General features: G+C 36.8%; 1 protein-coding gene across 1 annotated transcript in view; it reads left to right on the forward strand.

Annotated features, from left to right (window-relative positions):
* The window catches only part of EIF3A (eukaryotic translation initiation factor 3, subunit A), a gene marked incomplete at both ends in the record, with an annotated part of 28,095 nt that overhangs the window by 8,847 nt on the left and 9,345 nt on the right, over positions 1 to 9,903 (forward strand). Inside the window, 8 exon segments of the mRNA XM_009698054.1 lie at positions 131 to 247; positions 1,180 to 1,365; positions 4,126 to 4,473; positions 5,125 to 5,229; positions 7,044 to 7,157; positions 7,440 to 7,562; positions 8,568 to 8,721; positions 9,768 to 9,903. The exon segment at positions 9,768 to 9,903 is cut by the window's right edge and continues 1 nt beyond it. Of these exon segments, the coding sequence (XP_009696356.1) occupies positions 131 to 247; positions 1,180 to 1,365; positions 4,126 to 4,473; positions 5,125 to 5,229; positions 7,044 to 7,157; positions 7,440 to 7,562; positions 8,568 to 8,721; positions 9,768 to 9,903 (1,283 nt within the window).

Here is a 9,903-nt window from a genome sequence, read left to right on the forward strand (position 1 = left end):
GTAACTGTATTAATATGTATATGTTTATTTGCTGACAATTTATAAATTGCCTTTATAGCCCATACAACAGCTTTTATTTCTGATCTCTTTTTAATGAGGAAAAATACTCAATGTTTCTGTTGATATGTAGGTGGCCCAGATTTATCAAAGCATTGAATTTTCTCGTCTGGCTACCCTGGTTCCTTTTGTTGATGCTTTCCAGCTGGAACGTAGTATCGTTGATGCAGCCAGACATTGTGACTTACAAGTAAGTGCTGTAAAAAGACTTCTGTGAAATGATGTATGGATTCATGTGTATTACATTGGATGAAAGCTAACTGGTTGACATTGAACCCAAGGAAGGCATTGATTCTGATAGATGGACATGAAGTAGAGTAGAAGATGCATGTGACAATATATTAAGAACTGACGATTATTTGCATGTTGGTGTGTATTTTTAATTTAGGTCAACAATCATTAATGTAAGTCTAGTAGAAGTAAAAGTTGAATTAAAATTTGCTGGAACTTGCCCTGTGAGCCCCAGTCATTTAGTCCAGCATATCCTGAAGCAAGTGTAACAAACAGGGATGCAGATTTCTGACTATGCTGAATTAGCTGTGCAAGACTGAAGAGCTAGCAATTGCTGATGCTGGGTTTTGTCTAACGAAGTGACTGACGTAAAACACCAGCATCAGAAATGTGCACTGATGTCTGAGATGTTTCAGCTGCTGTTGGTAAAGTTGTCTGTATTGAAAGAACGACAGCTTGTAATGAAATGGAAAAAAAAAAAAGCTGAGTTAATTCTTAGGTTAACCCACAACTTTAGCTTGTATTTTAGAGCATTGAAATTGTCTGTATTAAAGTCAGGATTCTTGCTTCACATATTGCTAATGTGGAGGAAGAGACAAGAATGATTTGTTTTGCAGTGCTCAGTTCATAGGATCATTAAAAATTCAGCCTCTTCCAGTGATTTTGTTTGTTTGTTTTGTATAAACTATGGAAATCAAACAAACTTTTATTCACAGTGCTGCTTTTCTTCTACTAATTTGGCATTTCTCACAGTCTGGTATAGCTGAAACTTTTTTTTTTAAGGTAATTTTTGCTTAGAGCTTCTGTTGATTCGTATTGGTCATAGGCAGAGCAACAGAGAAGTTGTTTAGTAAATAATACAATCCTCTTTTCCCTATTTTTTTTGCAAAGGTTCGCCTTGATCATAGTACCCGGACACTGAGTTTTGGCTCAGATTTGAATTACAGTACTAGAGAAGATGCTCCACTAGGCCCTCAGCTACAAAGCATGCCTTCTGAGCAAATTAGAAATCAATTGACTGCTATGTCCTCAGCTCTGGCTAAGGCTCTTGCAGTCATTAAGCCTCCTCACTTATTGGTAAGTCATTTTAAGTCTTCTGAAAGCATTGACAAATTCTGACTTTTCCCCCATGTGCGTTGTGTGATGTTTATCTGTTGCCATTATACAGCCTTTTGTTATTTTTTTGCTTGTCTGATCAACTTCTCTGTCCAGTAATCTGTTCTCAGTGCAGTGGTAATCAATATTGTTACTGCTGTCCCCCTTCCCTTCAGAACAAATAGTTGATCTTTGAGATGTTAATATATACAAATGTAGTGTAGCATTAGTGTATTTATTAATGACAAAGTATCCTTCTGCATCTGTTACATACTCATCTGTTCTAATAGATCTGAATTTTCTGGTTTAGCAAGACAAGCTTGTTTTGAAGTTGTGAGATCATACTTGAAAGAGGTACTTGGTTTACCTTTCCTTGACATAGGAAAGGCAGTGAGCTATCTAATGATTAATTTAACATGACATTGCAAGAATTTGAGTAGGTAGGGATTGATGCTTTTGTACATTTGTTATTTTCAGAAGTGTGTTGCTCTGTTTTTCATAGAATTGTGGTAACGATCGCTGATCTAATTTGACAGTAGTGATTGACTGCATTTATATACTTGCGGATTAAGTAGAAACGTAAGCTAATAAGTTGACACTTTGTACCAAAGCTTGTATTTTAATGAATGTGTTTTCTCAGGTTAGATGTACCTTTTCATTTCATTTTTTTTCAGCCTGGTGGTAGTCAGCTATTTGTGCTTGTGAAGAAGTCGTCATTCTTAAACGCACCGAACTAATTAGTGTTTGGTCATAACTAAAATCATGTGAAAATGTGCACAAAAGGCCCGAGTTTAAATTGCCAGTCTTGCATATATCAGATTTAGGATATACCAAATAATAACTTCCCCATAGACGGGCCTACAGAGCTAGGATTTGTTTCAAATTTTGCATGCATTTTTTAAAATCCAAGAGCCTACTTGCTTTATTCTTCTTGGAGAAACTGCTGTTGTGAAGAACCTGGAATGTAACTTCGTAGTGGAATCTAAAAACACGAACAAAAGATCCCACAGCACAAGAACTGACCTGTCCTTGTCACTCCCTGTCCTCCTCCCTGGGGCTGTTGGCTTCAAGGTTGGACTCGGTGAGCTCACATTTCAGGTTCTCCAGAGCCCTGTAGGAACAAGGTGTAAATAAGTCTCGGATTTCCAGCATGCTTTGGTTGTGGCAAGTTAAACCCTTGCTCCTCTTAAAAGAGCAGTGGTAACTTTTTATTTTGCTTTATGTTTATGAAAAATTTCATAGCAAACACATCAAACAATTTTTCCATATGGAAAAAAGGCTGATAGCAAGATGTCCATGTTAGATTCTTTTTATCTTTATATCTTTATATCTTAAAATGTAAACACACAAAGGAGGACTGTATCATGACACCTCATGCTAGCTTATTTATGTTAGCTTGAACATATATTAGCTGTTTTATCGTGTTTAAGATAAAAATATTTCCATGTAGGTTTTCCCCTAAAAAGATTTTTATTCTGATTAGTATTAGACAGATTGTTGGTTTGAAAGAAAAAACATGCTTTATCTGTACATTCATAGATAGAAATGACAAATTGTCTTGTACTTGACATGTTAGTATGATTAGCTGAATAAGACATAAATGCTAGTAATTATGCTTGTAAAGTCGGAGTACAGTATCAAGATTAATGTTGATCTATGTGGTTAGAGAAGCTACAGGACAAGTTGATATCCTTTTTTCCTTCTCTATTCAGATCAAAACTCACTTTTTTCAGGTGCTTAAAAACTTCAGATTTCTGTCAAATTTGTTATAATTCACAAATCGTTAAATGCATCTAAAGCTTTTAATTTTTGTGTTTCTGGTACCTCCATTTATCTTTAAATGCTTGCAGATCTGCAGCAAAGTATGGATGTTTCAGTGTTTTTGTTGAATGCCCTAGAAGAGACAGACTGCTAAAAATATCTCTGAGCTAGCACATATTTCAGGAGCAGTGTGACTAAGGGAGTGTGGGGAGCTGATTGGGCTTGCGGTGTTTTGCTGCTTGCTGGACTGATTAAAATGAGCAGCTCCCAGAGCTGGCACAATTATACCTCTTCATGTGTACACCATGAATCTCTGCACAGAACTGTATAGGTACTCCGGAGGAGAATGGTGGAGGGGTGAGAAGGCTGCTCAAAGAATAGTCTATATACTAGTGTCTAGAAGTCCAGTGCTTTTTAAAATTTAATTAAAATGATTTTATACACAATGTTTATACCTTAATTGTTGACTCGTCTGTTTTTTATCATCTCGCACATAGTGCTTTGCGTCAGTGATGATATTTTTCTCTTATGTTAGAGTGTTTGCAAAAAAAAAACTAAAAACAAGGGAGCTTTGGTGAAAGACAGCACATTTGGTGCTATACGTGCTAACACATGCAGAGACAAACAAGATTGACCCCTCCACTCCTCTTTCAGTTAGGGTCTTAAATATCAGTAGCATATGGGTGTGCAATATTTTTGGACAGAAAAAAGTGTGAAACTGTCATACTTAAGCAGTGTTGCAGAATACTGTCTCTTACTGACAACTTTCTCCATGTGCACGTGGTTCTAGTCAGTTGATACTACCTTGTATGCAACTTGAATGAGTGATTAGAGTTGCCCTTACAGTTGTATTTCCTTGCAGTTGACAAGTTTGGAGAATAAAACTAACGTTGACTTTTCTTTGAGAAGCATTTGCTATGCTTTCTGCCCTTTTAAAGAGATGCTATATCCATCATTGTCTTGTTCTTAATTTAAATTCAGCAAGAGAAGGAAGAGCAACATCAGCTGGCAGTCACTGCCTTCTTAAAGAATTCAAGAAAGGAGCATCAGCGTATTCTTGCACGTCGTCAAACTATAGAGGAAAGAAAAGAGCGCCTTGAAAGTTTAAACATTCAGCGTGAAAAAGAAGAACTGGAACAACGGGAAGCAGAATTACAAAAAGTCCGGAAGGCTGAAGAAGAGAGACTGCGCCAGGAGGCAAAGGAAAGAGAGAAGGAGCGTATCCTGCAAGAGCATGAACAAATCAAAAAGAAGACCGTTCGTGAGCGCTTGGAGCAGATTAAGAAGACTGAACTGGGAGCCAAAGCATTTAAAGATATTGATATTGAGGTAATCAACTTGTTATTGAAGTTTAGAGTTATTTTTTCATGCTCTTGATGTTACATTGTTAGGCTGCCTGAATTTCATGTTTTTCACTAGTTTTATACTGTAGCTGATCTTATAAACAGACTCTTAGAAATGAGACAGTTTGACACTTAAGCATTTAATTTGCTCAACAGTGTAAGTAAACCTGAATTCTGAGCTTCAATAGGATCTTTTTTACCTGGAGGAGTTAAGTCCAGGTGTTGTTTTTGGTTTGTTTTGTGTTTTGGTTTGTGGGGATTTTTTTGTGTTTGTTTTGGGGAGAGGTGTGGGCTGGTTTGGAGTTTTTTTTGTTTGGTAATTGTTTGGGTTTTTTTTTTTTCCTCCCCTTTTTGCTTAAACAGTATCTGAAATAGCACATAGACCTGCCGATCCAATTTTGTAGTACCTGGACAGTGTCTCAATTAAAAATCAAGATACAAATACTTTAGAGAGTTTTTTTAAAAATAAAATACAAATTACCCAGAAGAGAGGAAAAGAAACTGCGAATGTTTCTGAAGGAAATTAGTTTAAAAGTTCAGGGGAAATCTGCAGAGAAGCTTAAATAAATAAACCACATCTATAACAGAAAAAAAAATGTTTGCGTTATTTTGTATTGATAACTTTACTTGGTTGTAGGATCTTGAAGAATTGGATCCTGACTTCATTATGGCTAAACAAGTTGAACAGTTGGAAAAAGAAAAGAAGGAACTTCAGGAACGTCTGAAGAATCAGGAGAAAAAGGTACAAAGTAGGAAGGGTTAAAATATCACGTCTATACAATGTTTTATTTAGTGATTGTGAACTCCTGTGTTGATACATACATGTATATATATAAAAAATCTTGGTGTTGAAAATGTTACTGTTTGAAACTAAGAAGAGGTAAATGTGTTATAAACCAATTTGAGTTTCTAATATTGGTGTGTAAGTCTGTTCTAATTAGTGGAGTTGATTTGAAGAAGGACCTTTAAGCTGTATGTGAACTGAGTCTTAGTTGGGGAAGACTTGTAGTTGGAAAATGTTCAGAGGAGATGACATGTTCGGAGAAGGTGAGGCCATTATGGAGAAGCTAAATTAAATAGTTATATTAATCCTCACTGAAACACAGGAGATTGCACTGCTAGAGCCATTCTAGATGGCAGGAGAGGATCTGCGTGAAACTTGGGTGGCTCTAAACGTGTGAGGAACATGTTGTCATAGTAAACAGAAATACATAGTCTGGGCAAGGTGAACCTCACCCAGGAGTTCCAACTGTATTCAAGAATGAAACAGAGGTTGGATGATACAGTTGGTAATTAAAAATTAAAACTGCCTTGATACTAGAAAGTGGCAAGTTGCATAAAAAGATTCCAATGAGGTTCTTTCATTCTGCAGGCCTGTAAACCTGATGCCTCATACTGGGCAAAGTAGTAGAAAATAAATTAAACAGTAGAATTAGTAGTCACCTGGGTAAATATAATCTACCCCAAAAGGTCAGCACACCTTCTAGAAAAGAATTGTAAGCCAGGGCTTCCTCTTGGAGTTCTCTGAAGCTGTCAAAACAAACATATGAGTAAGGGTGATCTGACTGGTGTAACTAAGTTGGATTTTCCAAAAAGCTTTTTGCTAAGTTCTTCACCAAAGAAAACTGAGTGACTGTGGGATGAAAGGAAGAGTCTTTGAATGATGTTTTCTTTAGATAGATATAAGATACTTTATATCAGGAAAGCGGAAGAAAATCCCCCGATCTTTTAGCTGTACATATTACATGATGGGCTCCAAACTTAACCGAATTCTCATTGCTGACTAAGAATGTTGTTCTGCATCTCGAGCACTGTCTGCAGTTCTCGTCTTTTATCTCAAGAAGGATGCAGTTGAACTGGAAATCTGAGAGGAGACCAGCAAGAGTTATCAGTGATGTGGATCTCTGTGTGAGAAATGTCTGTGTGAAATAGCACCTCTATGTCTGAAAAATTTCTAGAGCGCTGATGTGGTAGCAGTCCGTAAGAGGGTACCTGTTGTAATGGCTGACAGTGGGGAGCAGTTGTTCTTGCACTGACTGCAAAGGATAGTGAACTAGAAATCATCAAATGAAGCCAGTAGGAGCCATATTCAGAACTATTTGTAGGTAGAAGGTGAGTCTTCATGCTGTGAGCCATAGACACACGAGTTCTTTCCAACGTATATTGTTGTATATGAAAAGTTTCTTTGAGTTCAAAAGGACAAGAGGAGAAATCCACCAATGCCTACTAAATACAAAAAAAACTTCAACACAGGAAATGCTGGGAGCTGAAAATTGATGATGCTGAGAATATTGTATATATGCCTGCCTCCATTCTTGCATCCTTGCCTAGGAGTGCCCTTAGTTGCCAGTGGTAGAGGCAGGTTCTTGGTTAGGTAGGTTCTTGGTTAGGTGGACCTTTGATGTGGCCAATGTGGTTGTTCTGTAACAATAGTATATCAGATATATTGGATAAGTCTCCAGATATTGGAGTTTTCTTTGGGGGATGCTGAAGATGGAGTCTTCCAGATTTGGTCTTTGCATTATGACATGCTGAAGGTATGTTATCTTTATTTAGATTGACTATTTTGAAAGAGCAAAGCGCTTAGAAGAAATTCCTTTAATAAAGACTGCATATGAGGAGCAAAGAGTGCGTGATATGGAACTGTGGGAGCAACAAGAAGAAGAAAGGGTAAGAATTTTTTGTTCAGGTGATAAAATCCATTAGTGATGAATGAAAAATAGTGGGTTTTGCATTGTCTTTTTTCCCCAGCTCCATCCAAGGGAAGAAGGGAAAAAATTGATAGGAAGAATGAAGTGTTAGCTTTGCAATTTCATTGTGCTAGTGGACAGCAGTAACTTCTGTCTTGGATCTGAAAGAGGAAAATCTAATTTCTAGTGACTGAGGTAGATTGAATGCAAATATATAGTAAGACTTTACTTTGTAATACTTTGTATATTTTCTGTTTTTTAGATAACCACTTTGCAGTTGGAGCGCGAGAAAGCCCTTGAGCATAAGAACAGACTGTCAAGGATGTTGGAGGATAGAGATTTATTTGAAGCCAGGCTCAAAGCATCACGACGAACAGTTTATGAGGTATTCGAGATATGGTATTGTAATAAAATATTCCCCTAAAGTGAGGAACTAAACTTGTGACCCAGTGATTCTTCATGAAAACTAGAAAAAAATTAGTATCTAGAATGGCTCAGAATTAGGGAATTGTTTATTTTCTGCTTTGACTAAATAAAAAATAATTCTTGCACCCATTCCTAGCTATTATCACTTACAATTTTTGACGACTTCTGGAATAGCTATATGGAAAATAAAAGATAGGTAAATTATTTATTTCAATACAGCTGTTGGTAAGAGATCATTAGGTAGCATATGAGCAGCCAGCTGTATCTGTACAAGTACTTGGACTTGCTGTGGTGGTGGAATAATACTGACAATAATATTGAAACTGAGAAATAGACAGAAGTACTTGTTGTTTTATTAATCTTTTTGTTTGAATCTGAGTGTTATTTTGACTGTTCAAGTATTTGGTACTTCAAGTTGTCTTTATGTTTGCAAAATTTGATAACAAATTAGACCACAAGAGCAGGGAAAGAACTGTGCCTTTGTTTCTGCTCTGCATTTTTTAAATTATATGTTTGCTGAGGTAATTTATAGCTTTGATTATTTGGCTATGTTGCAGTAAGAACCGAGTTGTTTTTTTTTTTTTTTTTTAAAAAAAAAAGGCAAAAGAGGTATTATGTTAAGTAACTGCATATGATTCTTTGCAACAATATAGGTAATTTTAGGTAATGTGTTTAGGTACAGGTGAATTATTAGTCAAGTAATTCCTTTCCTGAACAAAGCAGATGAAGGACTAAAATTGTGCAAGGTGATTGTCTGTCTTCTAAGTAGGAGTATATTCCCTTACACGAAATCAATTGCAGAAAAGGTTGAAATGGCAAACGGGTAGTTGTTTTTCAGTGGACCGAAGTTAATGTGTTGCAGTTGGTTTGTGTTTCTGTGCAGCTTTATTTAGCAATTTGTGTAACTGTCTAGCTCTTACACATTACAGTTCTGGTGTTTTCATGTGTATTCTTTGTATTTCAGGATAAACTCAAGCAGTTCCAGGAACGGTTAGCAGAAGAGAGGCGTAATCGTTTGGAGGAACGCAAGAAACAGCGCAAAGAAGAGAGGCGCATTACTTATTACAGAGAAAAGGAGGAAGAAGAACAAAGATTACGAGAAGAACAGCTGCTTAAAGGTATAGTCAAGAACGTGATTATTTTATCCTTTGCATCCTTGACCCATTCCAGATGTGTTCACAGGTAACCTCTGGTTTCTCTGTTTCATGATATTGGAGGAAGTTTTTTGATTTTTGGTCAGTGGTGAAGACTGTATTCATTGCCTTTAGATACTGTATCTTTACGTTTTACCTAATGCACCTTCTGAATGCTTACCTGTGCAGCATAGAGATGAAGGTGAAGCTTTCTAGGAGGAAGGGAAAATGAAAGCAAATGAATGCTTCCTGCCCTCCCCTTCTCCCAGACATAAATAAAAGAGGAGATTAGGGAAGGCTAATGAAAAATTTATTTTAGCTGTTTAGTTTGAGTTCTGGCCACTTATTTGTGCACATCTTAAAGTGAATAGAAAGGGAATGTTGGTGTCAGATCAAGAACTCAAGAACTGTAAGCGACTCACGTGCCTTTCTTTGTGAATTGCTTTGTCTGGTAGCCTGTTTCAAGGCTTTAGAAGAGAAGAAGTGATAGGCACCCTGTAAGGTAAATTTCTGTCCTACTTCTCATTTGGTGGATGAAAATTTTATGTATGAGAGTTCGTATTTGTGCAGTATTTAAAAAACGAACAAACAAAAACCCAAGCAGTCCTGAATATCAAATTTCTGACACTGCTAGCTGATTTTTTTGTTTGACTTTTTCTAAGGAAGGGATCATCTACCGTGCTTGAGGTAGTTACCGATATTTTAGCTGGCACATTTGTGGTCTGCACATCCGATTAATGTATGGATATTGAATCATTTTCTTTCCTTTCTCACTAGCTGTTGTTCAAGATGTCACATTAACGGATGTATCAGAGTTCCTTTTCCTATTGTTTTTGAGTTAGGATGCTTCCAGAAAACAGGTCCTATGGTTCGTTAAACCCATCCTGTGAAATGCTTGGATTTTTTTTTAATTATTATTATTTATACAGAGTCAAAGGCAAGAGATTGTATTTTGTAACCCTTCTGTGAATACAGCAAACTGAGGGAATTTGTGTTGGTAATATGTTCTATTTACATTTCCCACTCTTCAGAGCGTGAGGAAAAGGAACGCATTGAGCGTGAGAAACGTGAGCAGGAACAGCGTGAATACCAGGAACGTGTCAAAAAACTAGAAGAACTGGAGAAGAAAAAACGTCAAAGAGAAATGGAGATAGAAGAAAGAGAGCG

This window comes from Cariama cristata, unplaced genomic scaffold, assembly GCF_000690535.1.
Source record: "Cariama cristata isolate BGI_N322 unplaced genomic scaffold, ASM69053v1 scaffold234, whole genome shotgun sequence".
Lineage (NCBI taxonomy): Eukaryota > Metazoa > Chordata > Aves > Cariamiformes > Cariamidae > Cariama > Cariama cristata.